This window comes from Cyprinodon tularosa, unplaced genomic scaffold (genome assembly GCF_016077235.1).
Source record: "Cyprinodon tularosa strain WSP-4 unplaced genomic scaffold, ASM1607723v1 ctg195, whole genome shotgun sequence".
Taxonomy (NCBI): domain Eukaryota; kingdom Metazoa; phylum Chordata; class Actinopteri; order Cyprinodontiformes; family Cyprinodontidae; genus Cyprinodon; species Cyprinodon tularosa.
In genome coordinates, this window is record NW_024038707.1 from 93,605 (window position 1) to 116,794 (window position 23,190).

General features: G+C 37.7%; 1 protein-coding gene across 4 annotated transcripts in view; it reads right to left on the minus strand.

Moving 5' to 3' along the window:
- Positions 1 to 9,722: 9,722 nt before the first annotated feature.
- Positions 9,723 to 23,190, minus strand: part of LOC119782562 (homer protein homolog 3-like) — a 33,857-nt gene continuing 20,389 nt past the window's right edge. For 2 of the 4 annotated variants that reach the window (XM_038283582.1, XM_038283583.1), the window contains 5 exons: positions 22,985 to 23,097; positions 20,983 to 21,139; positions 12,180 to 12,287; positions 11,973 to 12,053; positions 9,723 to 11,117 (listed from right to left, as the gene is read on the minus strand). In XM_038283582.1, the coding sequence (XP_038139510.1) occupies positions 10,932 to 11,117; positions 11,973 to 12,053; positions 12,180 to 12,287; positions 20,983 to 21,139; positions 22,985 to 23,097 (645 nt within the window). In that variant the 3' untranslated portion in view covers positions 9,723 to 10,931. Of the gene's footprint in view, positions 11,118 to 11,972; positions 12,054 to 12,179; positions 12,288 to 20,982; positions 21,140 to 22,984; positions 23,119 to 23,190 lie in introns of all 4 variants that reach the window. The other 2 variants (XM_038283581.1, XM_038283580.1) reach the window with 1 other exon arrangement.

Below are 23,190 nucleotides of genomic sequence, written 5' to 3' on the forward strand. Positions count from 1 at the left end.
AGAGTGATTAACAATTGAAAATGGATTTCATATGACTGATGGGTCTTACTCTATCCTTAGACGAACCCATGCCAGACTTTCACAGTAAGGCTGTGAATACTGTACAAAATAAAATTCTTACCATTATACATGGCAATTTATTGCAGTATACTGGTTAACTCTATGACCCCATTTCAACTAGTTCTCAAAATGTGACTACCAAACCCCTTTCATAACAGACCAGACTGTAAATATCAAAATAAAAGCCTTCCATCTCCACAGATATAAAATATCTAAATCTAATGTAGGGATAAAAAAGTGATTTATAAATAGTTTCTATATGGTGGGTTTGACCCTATTTTTAAGACACAACCCTTCAGCACTTTCAGTATAAGACCTCCAACTCTACAAAATAAAAGCCCTTACATTATACACAGTATTTTTTTTGCAGCACATGGCTTAATATTATGATGCAAACTCCAAGTTTGGGAAATAAGCCTATCAAAGACTTCCACAACAGATCCTACTGTAATTTCAAAATAAAACAATCTGTAGTTCTAAAGATCTATCAATGGTTTAAATACTAGTGTCCCTCAGCTCGGCCACTCATGCATTGTTGACATATAGCCAAAACCAATCACAGTGAGCGTTTCAGTCACGTGTTGGGCACGGAGCTCCAGCCAATCACAAAGCTGGGATGAGAGCTCATTCATAAACTGATGCACGGGAGACCGGGGGAGCCCTCTGGAGCGTCCGGCTCCAGGCTGCACATGATACAAATGAGCCAATGAGCTGTCAGTCTGGGTTGCTGCTGCTGCTACTTTTAGACACAGCAGGCAAACCTGTAGCAAGCCGGGCGATGGGAAAGAAGGAGAAGACGATGAGAAAAAGAGAGCAGAGAAAGTGTGGACTGCTGGAAGAACTACGGTGAAATAGTGAAAGAAAAGTGAAATGGCGTGCACACCCTGCACAATTCAGTCAAAACTGGCTTCTCTATATGGAACATTGAGAATCTGTTAAGAGCAATGCACTTTGTTTTTCACAATGTCCCTGCAAGAAGAGAAGATTGTACCAAACATACTAGTTCAATTGTCTTTCCACTCCCATTCTGTGGAAACAAGATGGTTGGAAAATCATCCGGTGGCAGAGAGAGCCATTAAGGTATGAGCCAAAACTTATGGAGTATGTGAGGGCAGTACATAGAAAAGCCAAATTAAACCAAACCCAATCAGACACATTTTTTTCGGGCAAAAAAATGTAAATACAGTAACACACTCAACACCTATTTTACCCTCCACCCAGATAACTCTAGATTAAAAATCCTCGGTCAGGGATTAGGAAAATTGGCATAATTGTATGCCATGCGCACAGTGTAAATATGGCAGTCTTCTGTACAGTGATGCAGGTCATACATTACAAAAATATTCATTCATTTGTTTTCTCTTAGAAATTGGAGAGGTGCATTTAAATGTTATAGAGCTAAACATGTTAGATTGGTGACCTGTTATGTTATTATTATTGTGTTGTTGCTGCATTTATTTTGTCAGGGAAAACTAATCCTGAGTCGGTTAAAAGTCAGGGAATTCTGAAATGATGTCAGACTGTGGAAACCCTGAATAAAATAACTATGTATAATGATTCTCTAGAAAAGTCACATTATATTAATAGTATTATCTTGAATAAACATACCGTGACTCTAAAATAAAAGTTATTCATTTGTGACATTGACTTCTGTCTTGTGATTTATCTTAAGTTTTTAACCTGTCAAGTTTTTTTAGATTTTTAACATTACAATTTATATTTTTCCAAGCACACAACAGTTTAAAGCAAAGTTTAGTTTGAAAAGAATGTGCAGGAAGGACGTGCGGTGGAGTAGCGGAGGATGTGGAACAGCTCTCATTGATTTACATGACAGACAAGTAGCCTACTCCGCACGACGTACGTGAGCAGAGTGGAGCGCTGACGGAGTATGTGGAATCTGGGGGTAAAGGAAGACAAATACACGTCCAGCTGGATGCGACGCCGGACAGTGCAATGAAAAGCCGGACATCTGGCCACCCTACATTTTGGTCGTGTTGCTGTTAGCATAAACAAAACGTGTTTCACAATGCTTGCACACTGTTTTTATCCACAACTTTCTTTCCGCCGTCATCGTAGGTCACTCTAAATGCAAAGTGGTCCCATACAGCAGACCTATAAAGTGCTGCTGGCGCGTCTTCCAACTCCTGTTCTTTCCCACTCGCCATACCCACACAATTCTCCACAACAACTGATTTTTTTCTGCTACACCCGGCTACGCTGCTTCGCTTCTTCTTGTTTACTACTGGTGGTTGGCTTTGGTCGCAGCACTGCCACCTTCTGCTCTGGAGTGTTATCGCTTCGCCTATGAGGAAAAAGGAGCAGCGCATGAACCGAACGCAACACACGCGAATCGAACAGAGACAGTCGAACCGAACGGTTCTGGCGGTTTTCATAAACCGTTCCATCCCCAATATATATATATATATATATATATATATATATATATATATAGGTAATGTGAGAGCCATTGGTACTTGTTAATGACATTAAAATTATTTCTAAGAGCGTTAAAAGACCATTAAATTCACAGTGTTTCCCACAGGATTTTAGGAGACTGCGGTAGGAGAGTCTCTGACCGTTGGGGGTTTTCATATGTGCACATTTTTAAGCGTAGTGTATCCCACTTAAAGGGGAACTAAGTACTTGAACACCCTGGTATTTTGCAAGTTCTTCCACTTAGAAATCATGGAGGGTTCTGAAATTTCCATAATCAATTATTAATTGAAATAATCATTTCAGCCCAATCCAATTTTGATATATATATATATATATATCACTGCATGAAAAGTGGGATTTTCGTCAATATGCGGCACTGTAGATTGTCGTGTAACTTCAGGTTAGCGGCAGTTTACGACAATTTGCAGGCTTCGCCGAAAACTCCCGTAAATTGTCAGAAATTGACGTGGACTCTCTTAGGCAGTGTTCCCCCCATGCCTCCCCCCCATGGAATTCTAGGGGAGGCTTTAACATGTAAATGAACATGCTGTGAGCTATACAAATGCAAACCAGGGTTGCAGGGGGGGTTTTACCCCAAGTGACACCTTTCTGGGTAAGAAAATCTCTGATACAAAGAGATCAGGCTCAGTATAGCCTCTTACATTTTAGCTTGAATTGATTTATTTAATTAAAGTATAGAGACCAAAACAGATCTTTAGCTGACAGAGCAATACATTTAGAGCAGTAATTATAAAAAAAAAAAATTGCATTTAAGATAAAAAATAAAATGTTGTCTGTCAATATGCTCAATTCACAATTACTGAAGTGGAAAAGTTTCAAGAAATGAGTCTGAGATGATTTACTTTATAACATGGCGCATTATCCTGTTGGAAGTAGCCATGAGAAGATTGGTACACTGTGGTCATAAGGTCCGGCCAGGTCAAGATCCGCAATTGCAATCGCACCAAACAGGAAAAAGAACATCGACAAATTCCGGTTCGTCAAATTACAGTTAGGGCCAGAAATATTTGGACAGTGACACAAGTCTTGTTATTTTAGCTGTTTACAAAAACATGTTCAGAAATACAATTATAAATATAATATGGGCTGAAAGTGCACACTCCCAGCTGCAATATGAGAGTTTCCACATCCAAATCGGAGACAGGGTTTAGGAATCATAGCTCTGTAATGCATAGCCTCCTCTTTTTCAAGGGACCAAAAAGTAATTGGACAATGGACTCTAAGGGCTGCAATTAACTCAGAAGGCGTCTCCCTCGTTAACCTGTAATCAATTAAGTAGTTAAAAGGTCTGGGGTTGATTCCAGGTGTGTGGTTTTGCATTTGGAAGCTGTTGCTGTGACCAGACAACATGCGGTCAAAGGAACTCTCAATTGAGGTGAAGCAGAACATCCTGAGGCTGAAAAAAAAGAAAAAATCCATCAGAGAGATAGCAGAGATGCTTGGAGTAGCAAAATCAACAGTCGGGTACATTCTGAGAAAAACGGAATTCACTGGTGAGCTTGGGAACTCAAAAAGGCCTGGGCGTCCACGGAAGACAACGGCGGTGGATGATCGCCGCATACTCTCTTTGGTGAAGAAGAACCCGTTCACAACATCAACCGAAGTCCAGAACACCCTCAGGGAAGTAGGTGTATCCGTCTCTAAGTCAACAGTAAAGAGAAGACTCCATGAAAGTAAATACAAAGGGTTCACATCTAGATGCAAACCATTCATCAATTCCAAAAATAGACAGGCCAGAGTTAAATTTGCCGAAAAACACCTCAAGAAGCCAGCCCAGTTCTGGAAAAGTATTCTATGGACAGATGAGACAAAGATCAACCTGTACCAGAATGATGGGAAGAAAAAAGTTTGGAGAAGAAAGGGAACGGCACATGATCCAAGGCACACCACATCCTCTGTAAAACATGGTGGAGGCAACGTGATGGCATGGGCATGCATGGCTTTCAATGGCACTGGGTCACTTGTGTTTATTGATGACATAACAGCAGACAAGAGTAGCTGGATGAATTCTGAAGTGTACCGGGATATACTTTCAGCCCAGATTCAGCCAAATGCTGAATCTGGGCTGAACCCAGGAGTTCATGAGTGCAAAAAAGTGGAACATTCTGCAATGGCCAAGTCAATCACCAGATCTTAACCCAATTGAGCATGCATTTCACTTGCTCAAATCCAGACTTCAGACGGAAAGACCCACAAACAAGCAAGACCTGAAGACTGCGGCTGTAAAGGCCTGGCAAAGCATTAAGAAGGAGGAAACCCAGCGTTTGGTGATGTCCATGGGTTCCAGACTTAAGGCAGTGATTGCCTCCAAAGGATTCGCAACAAAATATTGAAAAAAAAATATTTTGTTTGGGTTATGTTCATTTGTCCAATTACTTTTGAGCTCCTAAAATGTTTGTAAAGAAATGTGTACAATTCCTACATTTTCTATCAGATATTTTTGTTCAACCCTTTAAATTAAACGTTACAATCTGCACTTGAATTCTGTGGTAAAGGTTTCATTTCAAATCCAATGCGGTGGCATGCAGAGCCCAACTCGCGAAAATTTTGTTACTGTCCAAATATTTCTGGCCCTAACTGTAAAATATAGCAGCAACAGATCGGTGACTAGGAATTATAGCACAATTCTTATATATATATATATAAAAAAAAAAAAAAACTAACACCGTTTATTTAAATGATTGGATCCAAACTATTGGTTATTCACCAACGAGGAAGCAGATTTCTCATCTCCATCAAAATATTTATTTTATACCGAGGGACTTAAACTTTAATCAAATCCATTCAAAAGAAACTTCTTATTACAGGAATGAAAAGAGATGCTGAGTTTGGAAGTAGTGAACAAGTTCATTAAAAAAAACGCAGTTTTGAATTATCCTTATCCCCGTTACAAAAATCTACAAAAATATATATATATATTTGGGCAGAAACTGAACATATGCTGGATGATGGTGGGATTTTTTTAATATGTCATATTAAATTAAGCGCTCACAGGGTTCATACAGGAATGAGTGACTCTAATTTAATGCTATTTTAATGCTATTTGAAATGATTTTAATGCCATCAACAAGAACGATGTACACAAGTTATTAGTGTACATGAAATATGAAGGAGCTGCAAGCAGAGTTCCATGACTCCTGTATGTATGTAAACACACACACACATATATATACGTATATATATATCCTCTAGCTTTTTCTCCGCCTGGAGCGATATAATATATCTGACGAAATTGTTTTTATAAGCATTTTTTATTAAAGAATTATAAATACTTTGATAAACATATTTAAATAAATTTAGTGCCAATTAAGGCCTTGATAAAAAAAAAAAAAAAGAATGATTTTTTAATTATTTTTATTGATCCGCGGACACCCTGGTTCATCTCGCGCATGCTCTGTACGATCTCCAAGAAACTCAGAGCGACGGGGCTGGATCCACAGTGGAGGATGTATGCTTTGCTTTGTGCAGGTGGTCTGGAGCGGAGTATGTGGGATTTCGGGGTAAAACTCCTCTTGGACGCGATGGCGACTCTGCATCGAACAAGACGAACTCAAAGAAGAGATGCTAGCAGTAAATATATGTTCGATTACTGCCTGCTAAGCTAAAAGCGGCCTAGCCTGAGCTACGGCTAATAGCGGCTAATAGTAGCCTTGCAAGAACAAGCTTTATTAAAGTGTATTTTTTGTGATTTACAGGAAGCAGTACGCCGTCTTCACAACTCGGAGACTAATTGCAGGCGCTATGAACCGGAGCAAGGGTAAGATTTAAAGAATATGCTTTCATTCTGCGGTAAAAGGCAATGGATACGGATAGATACCGATCATAGCTTTACATTTTGTTTTCACAGACCTCCTATTTGCTCTGAGCCATCTCGGCAAGTCCAGATTTGCACGATGTTGATAAAGACGACATTGTGTGTAAGTGACTTGTTTTAATGTTTTCTCCTTCCTTGTTACTGTGACTTGCGTTTGATTTTTTATTTATACCACTCTCATTTAATTGTTTTCCAGCTGCCTGTAAGACATATTTTCAGACGGTACGCAGGAGCTTCAGATATACGCAGCCAGCCAACACGCTGCGTGCGGAGGCTATCTGCTCGGAGTCGGGCCAGAAGAAAGAGGGTAAGACTTTATTTGGTGACTATTTTTCAGGTGCATTGATAGATGTGTTGTGTCCATACGCAGTGCGCTGATTCATTGTTTTTTTTTCAGCTGCTGAAAGTGAGGCAGAGTGTGCTAGCAGATGAGGAAGTGGAACTCTGGAAGTCCGCCTTCCTCGGCGGTGTCTCTGGATGGATTGTACGGTCGCCGCCATTTCGTAGGCCGGATCCCTCTGAACTCTGTGTTAAGCTGCAGTCCTGGTTAGAAGCGATGCCGAAGTACAGGGCCACGCACAGTAGGCGTCTGCACATCGGACCTGCCTCGGAGGGAATGCTGCCAGTTACCTCCAACCCCGAGGAAGCAAACGGACCGTTCACAGACTTTTAATTTTTAGAAACGCATGTGTTTGGATATGCGTTGTATATAGTTGTGTGTGTTTTAATAAAGCTCTCTTTGCATAAACAGCTTCCTGGCAAATATTCATTTCCTGTATAAATTCATTCATGTCCTTGATGGTAGCATAATAATTGTGTAGTAGTGTAGGATAACATAAATACACACCATATGAATGAATAAATATATGAATGAATAAATAAATATATATATATATATATATATATATATGAATAAATATATATATGTAAATTTATATGTAAATATATATAATAATAATAATAATAACTTTGATTTATATAGCGCCTTTCAGGAAACCCAAGGTCGCTTTTCAAGAGGTAAAGTAAGGGGGGTGGGGACAGGGAGGGGTTTAGGAAGGGTAGGCAAGAGAGAAAAGGTGTGTTTTAAGGTGCTTTTGGAACTGTGTCAGGGAAGTTGCGGAACGAATAGGAGGGGGGAGGGCATTCCAAAGAGCCGGGGCCACTGCACAGAAAGCCCTGTCGCCAAAGGTCTTTAGTCTGGTACGGGGGATGGAAAGTAAGTTCTTGCTGGTGGAGCGCAGGGACCGTGACTGAGTGAGCGGGTGAAGAAGGTCAGTGATGTACTTGGGTGCCAGAGAATGAAGTGCTTTGTAAGTGAGGAGGAGGATTTTGTAGCTGATGCGTTGTTTGATTGGCAGCCAATGGAGTTTCTTGAGGATGGGGGTGATGTGCTGCCAGGGCTTGGTGTGGGTTAACACCCTGGCAGCTGAGTTCTGGACGTACTGCAATCTGTCTAGGGCTTTGTTGGGCAGCCCAGACAGGACACCATTGCAGTAGTCCAGACGGGAGGTGACAAATGAATGAATGAGAGTTTCGGTGACTGAGTCGGTAAGTGACGGCCGGAGTCTTGAGATGTTACAGAGATGAAAGAAGGCAGATTTAGTGATGCTCTGGATGTGGAAACTGAGTGAGAGTGTGGAGTCCAAGATGACACCCAGGTTCCGCACTTTGGGCGATGGGGAGGTGGGACAGCCATCAATGACCAAAGTGAGGTCTCCAACCTTCCTGAGCAGCGGTGCTGGGGCCACCACCATGAGCTCGGTTTTGTGGGTGTTGAGTTTCAGAAGGTTGTTGGTCATCCAGGTTTTGATATCAAGGAGACAGTTGTTAAGTTGTATTTGTGGGAGTTGTGAGTATATATATGCCAACCAATCACGAGCGACTTTACTTGTTTAAAAAGAAGTGGTTCCGTCCAATACTCAGTAAGAAAATTAAAGCCTGGCGTGGCCACGTGTGGTTTTGCTGCCAATCACGAGTGATTTCATTTGTTTGAGAATAGTGGTTTCAGCCAATACTGAGAAGGTTATTCAAGCCAGACCTGGCCAGCCACGCGGGTTTGCTGTATTCATATGTTAATTAGGGCCATTAGTACAGCTGATCGCTCTCCACATACATCATGGTACGTTTCCGACAATTTGTGGCACGACAAACGCGGACAAGCACGGGTTGCAAATTGTCGGAAACTGACGAAAATCAGGCAGATCTGCGGGAGTTTACAGGGGTTTACGGGGACGAAAATCTCACTTTTCATGCAGTGTATATATATAATATATATATATATGTGTGTGTGTGTAATACATAATATATGTTTATGCTCTTAATTTGTATTCTAAATTTCTAAATAGGGTGCTGAGTGTACATTAATGAGAAATAAAATTAACTTTTTTGATTTTAGCAAAGCAACTTAATATTTTAGCTCCAATGTAGTTAGTTATATGACAGGCATTATTAAAGGGGAACGCCGGTTTTTTTAACATTGGCCCCTTGATTTTACGTTATTACATCATGTTCTACTCACCCATATGAGTTTTGTGTCATTTGGAGCCGTTCTGAAGATATTCCGTTAGGTTATATCCAAGTAACATCTTCCTATGGGCAACGACTTGAAGGCACAAACTAAACTGTTCATAATTTATCATGTATGGTACGCCAGCATTCAGAACGTAGGCGAATCCCTGTCCCCCAGACATCTGTGGTTATATTTTTTATATTTATATATTTTTTTTAAATCAAAGAGGAGTGTGTATGAGCTGCTGATAAGGGAATCAGAATCCTGAAAATCTTATCAATTCCCAACCCTACTTGTGACAGTGTAATGACAATAAAACGTTGGGGGGGGATAAATAATTCAGACCTTTTCCCTGCTACAAAATCTGTTACAGCTCAATTTCAAGTCTTGTTCAAAACTGGTTTCATAACAACCTGAAAATAAATATAAAAAAAAATCATGTCTTCCCTTTGGCACTGATAATAATTTACGTTCTTCTCCTGATTTACGTTTTCGGTTTGATAATGGTTCCACTGTTCGTAAAGCTGACTCAGTGAAATATCTTGGAATGTGGCTTGATGCTGAACTCACCTTTAAACCACATATAGATTATATTGTAAAACGAACATATACCACCTTAAATTCTCTTTTTGACGCAGCCAATTGCTTCACTTATTATGAGTTGAGAAAAAGTGATTACTCAGCTAGTTTTGGCCATCCTTGATTATGCTGATGCCATTTAACAACGGGTTTGCTTTCCTTGAAAATCTAAAACATGCTATAAATCAGTTTATGAGATTTACATATTTATATCAACACCTATAAAGAAAGCAATCTGGTATAAAAGTGTATACGTTTTTGCGTCATATTTAACATCTCACACAATAACAACAAAACACAATAAACTAAAAAAAATATAGCTTAGCCTTTATTTCCACCCTGATAAGTCAGAGTTTAAGACAAAGCTGTCAAATCTCCTTACTAGCATTCTTAAAGGTTGTTATTAAGGCTTGAAGAAGAAAAAAATCATGCAAACAAGATTATTTCAAATAATACAACATGAGTTAAAGTTTCTGCAAGTAATATAGAACATCAGAGAAACTCATACAGTGCACCAAAGCTGTTGGATCACTGCACAAAAATCAAAGTGAAAAAAAACAGAGATTAAAAACATTTAATGAAACACTGAAGGCAAAAAAGACCAACTCTCTTAAATGTGATATGCTCATTAAAATGTTAAGCCTTAGCCTAAAGGTTAGAATAGATTGTTGCAAGATAAAGCACAGCAGATTATGTCAAACAATATCAATATCATCTTTATGTTCAGAGATTTAAACTAAATTATTTTGGAAATATTTATCTTAAATTTATTTGCTTAAGCTGTATATCAATATATTCGTTTGAGTAACCCTGGCTTAAAGAATCATAATCTAAGCAAAGATGCTATTATAAATAAACTATTAAAATGTCTTAACTTATTCTGCACTCAACATGTGATCTTTGGCGTCAAAATTCAGATCTTTCATTTTCCGTTCTATCAAATTATTCTAGTCTCTTTTTTTCTTTAGTGTTTAAAACAGTTTATCATTTATTTTGGCAACTTTAACTACAGTGCAGTTGTGTTGCCAGTATCATACATCATATCATGGATATATTCAACAAACTGCAAGAATATTTAGTGTGTGTTATTTAAGAAATCTTATAAAGTTTATACTCAGCATTTTTTTTCCTCCTCCTTTTTCTTTAGTCTCAAATTGTTAAGATGAGCAACAATGCATATTATTCATTCTGGTAAAAGTCATAAAGAAAAGAAAAGCACCATTTCAAAAGTCTACGATGGCAAAGTACTTATTTAAAGTTGGATTATTGCAGTTAATTATGTTTGAAGTGATTTATTATGGAAACTATGTTGTTTCTTAGATCTGTATCTTCTGTAAATGATGTAGAGTAATAGAAGACAGCTACCGGTTAAATATGGAGCGACCCGCTTTCCTGCACAACGATCCATGTGCACAGAAATCTATTTCATCCTTTTTAAGATTGCTTGTAGCTCTGACCATGGAAAAAGTGTTCCTTCTCTCTCGACCAGTTCTGTGACATGAACTGTCCTGCTCATTTGTCAAGAAGTTTAACAAGACTCTGTCGAAGGTCATTAAGGTCAAAGATCTTAATGTCAAGAATTTCTATAGCCCTCTGGATCTCAGTATCGATACGATCCCGATCCTCCAGGGAGTTATTGAGGTTCTGCTCTGCATTTTGGATTCGACGCTCCAACTCTGAGCTCCTCATCTCCATTTCCTACAAGAAGACAAAATGATATGTTAGGACCGTTTAATTGTCAAAAAGAGAAGCACAAGCAATTCATATTATTGCATAATTGTAATATTTCTATTCTGCATATAATTATGTAGATACTACTAGTATGTAGAAATTAGGGATGGAACGGTTTATGAAAACCGTCCGAACCGTTCGGTTCGACTGTCTCGGTTCGGTTCGCGTGTTTTGCGTTCGGTTCATGCGCTGCTCCTTTTTCTCATAGGTGAAGCGTTTACACTCCAGAGCAGAAGGTGGCGGTACTGTGACCAAAGCCAACCACCAGTAGTAAACAAGAAGAACAAGAAGCGAAGCAGCGTAGCCGGGTGTAGCAGAAAAAAATCAGTTGTGGAGAATTGTGTGGGTATGGTGAGTGGGAAAGAACAGGAGTTGGAAGACGCGCCAGCAGCACTTTATAGGTCGGCTGTATGGGAGCGCTTTGCAATTAGAGTGACCTACGATGACGGCGGAAAGAAAGTTGTGGATAAAAACAGTGTGCAAGCATTGTGCAACACGTTTTGTTTATGCCAACAGCAACACGAACATGTCAGGCTAACAATCAACATATACCGAACAAACCGAAAACTGTGACCACGAAACCGTGAACTGAACCGAAACGTGGATTTTGTGAACCGTTCCACCCCTAGTAGAAATGTATAAACGTGAATGAGTAAGGATGCTTTAATATTTTGTAAATACCAAAAGCATGTTGATTAGTCATTTTTAATGGAAAACGATATGATTCTTAGTAAACTAATCATTATGGACTAGTTAAACGTTAAAGCTTTTCTTCCTAGAAGCATTTTACAAAAAGCTAATGTTCAAATGTCGTCCTCCTACCCTTAGTCTGAGAATGGCTTGATCCCGCTCATGTTCCATCGCATGGTACTCAGCCTTCTTGCTCTGTAAGATGTGAATCTCCTGAAAATCACATGAAATAAAAAAACAAAACAAAAACATCATATTACTGATTATGGTGCAGTCTTGACTGAATATTTAGGGCAGCTGATTTCCACCGTAAGAAAACAATAGGAGACATTGTCCAACCTCATCTTTGGCCTTCAGTAAGGCTTCCAGCTCCTCCAGGGACTGGGTAAGCTCATCCTTCAGAAGGTCACTGGGTCCTTGGCTTCCATGGATTTCCAATTCTGCCACCTCACAAAACATAATAGATACAGTTTTAAGCCTCTGTCACATCTTAGCAATTTAGCCAGCGTATGCCTGACGTCCCAGAATCTTCTAAAACGCTGCCATACTATGAATTTTCTATGTATATTTCAATTTTGGGCGTATATATATATATATATATAGAGTATTCATTATGAGTCCAGAACTTATGTCCAACAACAGCCTAACTTATACATAACGCACGACAGCCTAATGCCCATTAATTGTCACAAGCCAGTATCCTGTAACCTGACTCCGCCAGATGGATTTGCTCCACATATCCATCTGGAAACCTTCCGTAGAAGTAATTTTGGGAAGTGGTGAAAATGCTGGTTAGCTGATTGGCCTATGTTGGTGATAGACGGCCCAAATAAACCAATCAGATCAACGAAGCATATGACGTACTAAGAGAGCGACGACGAAAACACAAGCCAGGCTACTCTTGCCGAAACCAGTCGGGAGAAGAGGAAAAACATCTTTTCCTCTGAGAAAAGCCTCCAGAGCAGTGTTTTGCTCTTCTTTCAATGAAGAGATACTCTGTAATCCAATAAAACTTGCTCGATAGCCACGCTAACGCTAGTTTCATCGGCTGAAGCCGCCATGTTCTTTAGACTGAACTGTCGCACTTCTCGTTGCGTCACACCTCAACCCGCCTCAAAGCCAACACTGATTGGACGTTCGTTTGGGGAACGGCACGTAAAGGTGTGAAAGGTTTTTACCGACTCATGTTTTCAAGCGCATATAGAGTGATTCTCAAGTATTCACAATAAATAAACTACAAAAAGGGCCTAAAATGTTGAACGTGTCCTCTCAAAATTGCAGGTCTCTCCCTTTTTTCAGTTGCCAAGTGGCAAAAAAGGAACATTAGTTAACACACAAGTTAAATTTAGAAGCTAACTTTACAAAATTTTGTTAAAAAGGCCTTGTTAAAAAGGCCTTAAAATTTAAATTATCAAGTGGAATAAAAATAGAAGGCAACACAGAACACCAGCTAACCTTACTTTACAATCTAACTTTACAAGATTAGAAACATGAAAGCAGAGATAGGCCTAAAATGGTTGAAGTCAGGTTCTGATTGATTGAATAATTATCTAGGGGCATAATAATGAAAAGTAAAATTGTAAACAAGCTAACTTAAAAAAAGAGAAAATAAGCTAAGCCTTAAAATCTTGAAAGAATCCTCTTAGCTATGAAGGTAGATTTGTTTCTTTATTATTCAATCAAAAAAAAAAGGTTGCTTCAATCAAAAAAATATATTTTCAATTAAAAAAATCTTCACTTCAATGAAAAAAAAAACTGCAAAAATATGAATGCAAAAATATATTTGAGACTCAAAAAAAATACATTTGAACACTGCTTTTCTTTGATTGAAAATGTTTTATTTGATAGAAGTGCAGTCTTTTTTGTTTAAAGCAACTTTTTAAATTGAAGTAACATTGTTTTTTGATTAGACCATATAATGGGTAGGACATTTGTCTTTTTTATTCAATCAAAAAATAAGTTGCTTCAAACAAACAAACAGAATCAAAAAAAAAGTAACTTCAATGAAAAGATAAACCTTTTCAATCATAAAAAATAGTTTTTGAATGCAAATCAAATATTTGAGACTCAAAAAATTGCATTTGAACACTTTTGTTTTATTGTTGAAAATGTTCTCTTTGGGTGAAGGGATCTATTTAGTGTGGCCATACATGGGTAGGACATTTGTGTCTTAATCATTCAATTCCCAAAAAGTTTTTTCAATTAAAAAATCAAATAAAAAAATCAAATAAAAAACTGTGCAAATAGAAAAAAAAAAAAAAATTACCCCATGAATAACTTGTTTTTTTGTTTTTTTTTTTAAAGTGAAAAAACAATTAGAGTTCAAATTGTTTTATTTAAATCAAAATTATTTTTTTTGAAGTGCAAAAAGTTTTGAAGTTCAAATTTTTTTGATTGAATAATTTTGACACAAACATTCCACAGTGGGCGGGTGCTTCTCTATTGGTCAGACATGTTTGATTGACAGAGTAGAGTATCGGTCATGCATCCTGATGATATCTACACCGCGTCAGTTCCATCCATCCATCCATCCATCCATCCATCCCGATTTCTCCCTTTCTCCATATAGGCTAACATATGATCCTTCACTCTCTCCGTAGTTCCCCTGTGGCGCGAGCACAGGGTGGCAGTTACGTGCCTTAAGTGAGAATGCACGTTTCCTGTCGCTTGCTCGATGAATCGTGCCGCCTGCTCTGTGCGGAGATGCAGGGGAAACCGTATCTGATGGGGAAACGCAGCTCAACGTAATACTGCGCTCACATCACATGCAGCAGGAGCAGCAAAAAGGCGCGTCATACCCATTATATGGGCCAATCAAAAAAACAATGTTACTTCAATTAAAAAAAGTTGCTTTAAACAAAAAAGACTGGACTTCTATCAAATAAAACATTTTCAATCAAAGAAAAGCAGTCTTCAAATGTATTTTTTGAGTCTCAAATATATTTTTGCATTTTTTTTTTATTGAAAAGTTTTTTTTTCATTGAAGTGAAGATTTATTTAATTGAAAATATATTTTTTGATTGAAGCAACCTTTTTTTTGATTGAATAATAAAGAAACAAATCTACCTTCATACTTAGCTTGGCAGGTTCTTCTCATTCATCATTTAGTTATCAAATGGCAAAGACACGTGGACAAATTTGTAGGTAACCCGCTTTATGAAAGAAAAGAACAATGATCTCAAAACTTGAATCAGACAAAAGGAATAATAAAGAAAAGATCTATCAAAATGAACAAATGTAACCCAGGCATCTCTTCAAAAATGCTTCAATGGAAATTATTTTAAAACATAAACATATGAAGCAGGCTTGGAAAAATCTGATGGTTCCTTTACTTTAATATTTTGCCGTGCTACCTTTGAGGCAATCACTGCAATTCCTGTAACTGTCAGTGATACTTCTGCTCCTCTCAGCAGGTATATCGCTCCTCTCCTTATCAGCAAACTGCTCCAGTTGTCTCAGGTTTGAAAGCTGCCTTCCTAGATGGCATGTTTCAGCTCCTTCCAAAGATGCTCAGTAGGATTTAAAGGAAAAGTCCGGTCAGTAAGGAATAATCAATGGATCATTATCTATACCTAAAACTAATACCTTTGTGCTGATTTAATGAATTTAGCGTTTAATTAGTAAAAAAATAAAAATAACTTTCTCTTTGATTTAACAGTTTTTATATCCATACCTATCTAACAATAAAAACCTTAGCCTAAATGCTGAGTCTTTTGCACCAAAACCTGCTTTTAATTTATTTATTAAAGTGGGCTAAATACAGCAAGCATTACTGAAGAAAAACTGACATTTTATCTATTGCTGAAAAATCAAGAATGTTTTACATTTACTAACTGTATGATAATTTTTTTATATGGCAAATATATTAAAAGATGGTTTAAACCACCTCCCCTAATCTGACTAATTTAAATGTGGTTCAACAGGTAAAGCAAAATACTTTTAATTTGACAATTTTGGCAGTTTTATATGGAAGAGGATTAGGGCCACTGGAAAAAAAAAAAAAAAAGTTAACTGATTTTTAAATCTTATTTCAGTTTAACATGGGAAAAAAGTCAGAATTCTGAGATTAAAGTCAGAATTCTGAGATTAAAGTCAGAATTCTGACTTTTTTCTCATAATTCTGACTTTAATCTCAGAATTCTGACTTTTTTTATTGTCAGAATTCAGTTAGAATTCTGATATTAAAGTCAGAATTCTGACTTTTTTCTTAGAATTCCGACTTTAATCTCAGAATTCCGACTTTAATCTCAGAATTCCGACATTTTTATTGTCAGAATTCAGTTAGAATTCTGAGATTAAAGTCAGAATTCTGACTTTTTTCTCATAATTCTGACTTTAATCTCAGAATTCTGACTTTTTTTTATTGTCAGAATTCAGTTAGAATTCTGATATTAAAGTCAGAATTCTGACTTTTTTCTTAGAATTCCGACTTTAATCTCAGAATTCCGACTTTAATCTCAGAATTCCGACATTTTTATTGTCAGAATTCAGTTAGAATTCTGAGATTAAAGTCAGAATTCTGACTTTTTTCTTAGAATTCCGACTTTAATCTCAGAATTCCGACTTTAATCTCAGAATTCCGACTTTAATCTCAGAATTCTGACTTTAATCTCAGAATTCCGACTTTAATCTCAGAATTCCGACTTTAATCTCAGAATTCTGACTTTAATCTCAGAATTCTGACTTTTTTATTGTCAGAATTCAGTTAGAATTCTGAGAAAAAAGTCAGAATTCTGACTTTTTTATTGTCAGAATTCAGTTAGAATTCTGAGAAAAAAGTCAGAATTCTGACTTTTTTATTGTCAGAATTCAGTTAGAATTCTGAGAAAAAAGTCAGAATTCTGACTTTTTTATTGTCAGAATTCAGTTAGAATTCTGAGAAAAAAGTCAGAATTCTGACTTTTTTATTGTCAGAATTCAGTTAGAATTCTGAGAAAAAAGTCAGAATTCTGACTTTTTTCCCATACTAAACTGAAATAAAATTTAAACATCAGTTAACTTTTTTTTTTTCCCACTGGCCCTAATCCTCTTCCGTAGTTTTACACCCGGCTTTAGAGTAATTTATATGGTTTAGTAATTTGAATGGTTTAGTTAGATGGGCAAAAGTAATATAAATGTTGTCCCTTTTTTATTACATAGACTAAAATCTGTAAAATAACTGCTTTAATTGAGATAAAGGTGAATGGTTTGAGGTTAATTCAAGGTCTATAAAGTATTGAGTGTCACATCTGTGTCATTTGAGCCTGTCAGAGAGAACAAGGAGAAAGGCAGCAAACGGCTCAGCAGCCTGCTACAGACTAACTGTTTTAACAGTATATTGCAGAGATAAGTCACAGCTATATGAACAAAAATAAAAGGAACACGAGCTCCCACTGGTGATTTTTCATTTTTTCCTAACTGGGCCACTGAAAGTAGATTGCTGTCCTACAAACTCCTCTCTCTCCTCAACTATCCACCCTGGAGACTTGAACTATATTCAGCCACCTGGTCCCCTCGCACACAGTGGAGAACTAGCTGTGTCCAAAAGATGTAGGTCCTCACTGGTATCATTTTGTTGAGGGACATTTCTTTTTCTCTTCCTCCACACAAAATAAGAATACTACAGGGGGGGGGTTTTGTCATTCAGTTCAGAAAGAAAAAAACTCAGACTCATTATACACCATGTGAACAATTTTAGGGTTTTATTTGTTAATTTTAGAGATTGGAGCGATGTCATACATGTCAGACTTAATAATACTACTTCAGCGATAGTTTCGAGGTGTTGCTTTATTGTATGTCTCGTACAATGTCTTTAGGTTGTGCTGTTCTTTTTTCATCTCGTTACAGGTGATGAAGCAGACTGAAAATGTTTTGTCATTGTCTCCTTTCTATCTCCTCTTTCTTTCATCTTTTTTCCTTTTTCTTCTGTTTTTCTGCTCTATTTACATTGCAGTGTCCATACAAACTGTAAAACTTCCTGCATAATAATAATAAAGCAATTTTTATGCATGAAACAAGTGGGTGGAGCTATATGGCAATTGCCATACTGCTCCACTTGTGGAAGTAAAATCTGTTGGGCTCTTTTTGGCATCAAGACAATTATTCTTATTGCCACATTGCCAGACAGGACACTGTAAAAAAAAAAGAAAAAAAGATTGGGGCGAAAAGATAATTAAACCCCAGAATTTTATGTCTTGAATAATGTTGGTATATTGTAAAAAAGGCAGGTTGATCAGCTGATTAACTCAAAACACCAAGTTTTGCAGAGGTCTAATCACTAGTATATGCATCTCCTGTTCGACGAGGGGAGCAGGAAAGTAGATTATTTGTAGCCTCCAACAGGCACAGATTAACCACACCAACATAGGTGAACATCCAAGCAGATGTTTACCTGGAAAATAAAAAAAAACACTGCTGCTCATGCTGTTAGGCATATATATGAATAATAGGAAACTATTATTCATGTATATGCCTGTTAAACCCTAATAATACCTGCCTGTTAGGTTTAAAGGCTCATGTTTTCCCAAGCAGTTTATCCAATTAGGAAAAGCTTTAGGAAGGTTTGGGTAATACTTGGCCCATAAACCACTATAGTAATTTTGGACAATGAATACCAATGTCCATGTTTCATCTTAACATGTTCACTTGAGTAGAAGTTGCAGTTCTGCTCCCCAGAAAAGCTATCCTCTCAAAGCTCCGGCAAACCTTCCACCAACCTAAGGGCTGGTTATCCTCCTACAGCAGTGTGTCGCAGGTATGACGCAGATTCTGTAAAAGTTCCAAAAAAAAATCCACTGGACTTTGTTTCCAAGGTTTGAAGACGTATCGCCACCTCTCCAGGAAGTTTTCTCAATTCAAATGTCTGGATCCGCAGTGAGTTTGAGACTTTATATAGACAAAGCCTTGTATGATTCTGAAGGTCGGTCGTTTCAGAATCATAGACAGGTTTCAGATATTACAGGCTAACAATGGAACCAAACGACCCACTAATCGGTTTTCATTTGCATGTTTCCAAGCGATACAAGGCGTTGTCTATATAAAGACTTAAACTCACTGCGGATCCAGACATTTGAAGTGAGAAAGCTTCCTGGAGAGGTGGCGAAACGTCTTCAAACCTTGGAAACCAAGTCCAGTGGATTGTTTTTTAAACTTTCACAGAATGACTAGGACCTGGATGACTGTGAATCTTTATCAGTGTATGACGCAGATATTTTTGATCTATGTCCAATTTTGAAGCCCAATATTCCTCGCTGCACTGAACAGCATATACCACTCCACTCATATTCGGTCTGGGGGTTTTATCTTTAGGATGCACTAGCGTCTGTTTAAGGGTTTTGTTTGGTTTGAAATATACAGGGATTTTGTGTTTGGAGAAAATCCTCTTGAAAAACTCAAGAGGTAAAGACGCATGGCCCAGCACATCTGGTCGGCTGGTGTCTCAACACACCCTCCTCTGGAAAAGACTCCGCAGTACATCTACACCTTGTGGACAAAGGACATTCTTTTAAGGACCAGAATGTTCACATTTTGGATAAAGAAACAAGGTGGTTTAGAGGGGCGTGAAGGAAGCCATCTATGTTAAGAGAGAAAAAACAACTTTAAACAGAGGTGCTGGACTCAGATTCCAGCTTCCAAAAAATTACAATTCAGTTATTGAGTTGATTCCTTCCAGGTATCACCACAACCTCCACCCCATCCCAGAGGAACAAAGCACCTCCTCCCTTCAGCCAGGTGAACAATCCCCCTCCTTTAACGACCGACCTTCAGAATCATAGAGAGGTTTTAGATATTACAGGCTAACAATGTAACCAAACGACCCACTCAACTGTTTCCATTTGCATGTTTCCAAGCGATACAAGGCCTTGTCTATATAAAGACTCAAACTCACTGCGGATCCAGATATTTGAATTGAGCAAGCTTCCTGGAGAGGTGGCGAAACGTCTTCAAACCTTGGAAACTAAGTCCAATTAATTGTTTTTTTTTTCTTAAACTTTTATGAATGATTGAACATCTCTTTCCTCATCTGTAAGAGAAACAAGCCTGTATGTGTTTCTGGTGCTTTGACTTTTTCTTAGGAGCGAATCCCAAAGTGAGGCTGTTGACAACTTTCTGGGCTGCCCAGACTCAACCCAGTCTCATTTTTTTTTCGTCTCCCAGCTGGAATCTTGAAAGTCACGTGACTAGGACGTAAAACAATAGAAAGCGTATAGGCAGAAGAAATGTAACAGTACCACAAAAAAAGGCCATTAATGTACCTCCACTACGTTTTACAGTTTGGACCAACGTAGTGGGGGTACGTTTTCCCATGACTACAGTGGCCATATTGTGCTCAAGGTACAAAGCACCAATTAGTTCATACCTTTGTCTTTTCACATATGCATAAATGTGTGTAAATTATTGTCTCGATGATGTTTGTTCTGGCAGAGAGCTCTCCTCGCAAAGCATTATGGGATTTGCTGTCACATCGGCCCACTGTCGGGTAGCGACAGCAGGTTGCTGTCGACTAATAAAGACGGCGTAGGCACAGCGCAGTGGAGGAGGAGTTACGGTACCAACGGGGAGCAAAAAGTAGTGATCATCTGTCCGAACGGCAAGTTAACCCTTTAAAGCCCGATCCAAGAATAAAACAAAACAGAAAATGTCTTTTTTTTGGTTTGAAGTCCTTTTTTGGCCTTTTAACAAAATATGTAAAAAGAAAAAAAAAGAGATACATTTTTGATATTAATAATTTATTACTATGCGATAGGTCAAGATTATTTTTTGTGTAGTCTTCTGCCCTCTGTTATCAGGTATATCTGATTGTGTTCAATAGGATTTTGAGCAAAGTTTTTACCATTAAATTATGCAAAAGGTGTCAGACGCAAAACATTTCAGAAACCGTATGTATCAAATATCATATATTTGGCATTACAGGGTTAACTAAGTCCATTATATAGTCCCCACTCAATAGTGATTGAGGGATTTAGGAGTTAGGACAAGCGTCCGGGCACAGTAAGCTTGTATGAGCTATATTCTAAACAGACAGGAGAAATGGGCTTGTGCACGCTCTCGCAGCGTTTAAAAGGCGTTCCCTCTGGGGAGCGGGTAAAGGGTTGTGCATTTGTTCTTTTTTAAGCTACAAGCTGAAAAGAGTTAGCAATGTCTCTCTAAAGCAGAAGTTTACCTGTTCTCTAAGCCTTTCAGTCTCCGCTTGATACGCCGCCAGCTGTTTCTTCCATTGCTCCACATTAGCATTAGCCTCATGCAAAGCTGCCACCAACTTGGAGTTGCTGTCCTGTAGAGTGAAAAGCTCAGCTTCCAGATTGAGCTCACAAATAGATCTGCAAGACACAAACCAGTTTACTATAATTAAATGAGATGTTGAGGTTAAAAAAAATACAATGCCATTCTTCATAAATCTGTCAAAGTTTTAGTATTAAATTTAGATAATTTAATCCTTCTACCTTTTGTTGTGTTACAGATATGAACGCCTGATATAAAATAAACCATTTGAAAAACTGAACTAATCTGTTGAAAGTATTCAGATGATTAATATTATCCAGTGAAGATAAAGTGTTTCCTAATTATTCTGCACAACCAATTCTGCTGTGGTTAGATGTAGTTCAGAATTAAGACGTCAAAATGAGGAGACATCTTTCAGGAAACATGCAAATACTGTTTGAAATCGTATTCATTCGTGTTATGAATTCAAAAGGTCCAAACTTTCAGCTTTGATCCGAAAGTGAAATAAACTGAATAGGCAAAAGTGATTTCACTATTATGCCCTGTTTGCACTCTGATCACTGATGCTTTGGTTCCTTCTCATCTCAAAGCTTAAAGTTGTTTCCCTGGAAACTGGTTTCCATGGTAACCATTCATGACAGATTCACAGCCTTGGTTATTTGACTGTGGGTCTTACAAGCTTTGTGGTTCTGAAAGTGTTGCCTAAGAAGATATTTTTGGTCATGGTTAGATGTATTAATCAATACCTTAATGGTCTCCCCTCCTTGTCTTGAAAATAATTGTGAGCTAATTAAATAATAGTTCATTTCAAATTCAAGCACAAGTAACAGCAATTCAATTCAGTTTATTATAGACTCACATATGTGTATATAAGAGGAAAAAAGTTTTAGTGCCCATCGTTTAATGAGAGAAAAACCAACAATGGTCCCCAGGATTAACTTGAATGTGCCAAAAATGATAAATAAAAATTCTGGAAAATTGAGACATCGCTATTCAACAATAAAAAAAAATGATTTAGAAAAATAAAGTTATACACATAGAAAAAAAAAAATTATAATTTTTTCAGGGCTCGATGTTAACCATTGCCCGATCGCCCGGGGCAAGTAGTTTTTATTGTCAGGAGAGTACAAATTTCATTGCATTTGCCCGCCGGGCAAGATCGCAAAAAAAAATTATTTATCATTTAAAATCACAGACATTCGCTTAAAACGACCCACAAGCGTTGCCAGCGCCATTTTTGTTGTTTTGTACACATTCTCGCGTGATTTGAAAAAGCTGCGAGATTTTCCTTCAGCTCTTGGGGAGAGAATTCTGCAGAGCAGCAGCTGGATGATGAATTTAATCTATACTATAATACACGCTAGATTAAAAATGATCAGTCAGGGATTAGGAAAATAATAATTGTATGCGCACAGTGTAATATTTCTATCATATGGCAGTCTTCTGTACAGTGATGCAGGTCATACATTAAAAAATGTTCATTAAATTTTTTTCTCTTAGACATTGGAGTGGTGCATTTAAATGTTATAGAGCAAAACATGTTAAATTGGTGAGTAGTAGTAGTGTAAGTTTTTAACCTGTCAAGATTTTTTTAGATTTTTAACATTGCAATTTATATTTTTCCAAGCAGACAACAGTTTAAAGCAAAGTTTAGTTTGAAAAGAATGTGCAGGAAGGATTGAAAAGCATGTCAACACGGTAATGTAGGCTTGAGTTCCTTATCTGACGCATGCAGATACACACCAGGAACCTGGAAACTTACTGAATTACAAAAAAACATTTAAGAAACAAACATGTTTCATTGATATATATATACAAAAATGAATATTAGGAACTATATTGATCAAACATTATACTGGGTAAGTAAGGATTGTTTCTGGGCAAATGAAATGTGAAATTTAAACCAGTGTCAAATGTGAATAGAATATCTTAGAATCCATTACCCTTCTGAAAGCATCTTCTTAATCCTCTCCTTCTCAGAGGCCAGTGTGATATCTGCACTCTGGCTGCGGAACAGCTTGTCCTCTGGTCCATTCACGCACATCACTGGCGGAGACTGGAGTTCATCCGAGAGGTCCTGAGAGACACGTCAGTAAATGGACTCTCCTGATGCCACATGGCATTTTCAGAAACAAAAAAATAACTCCTT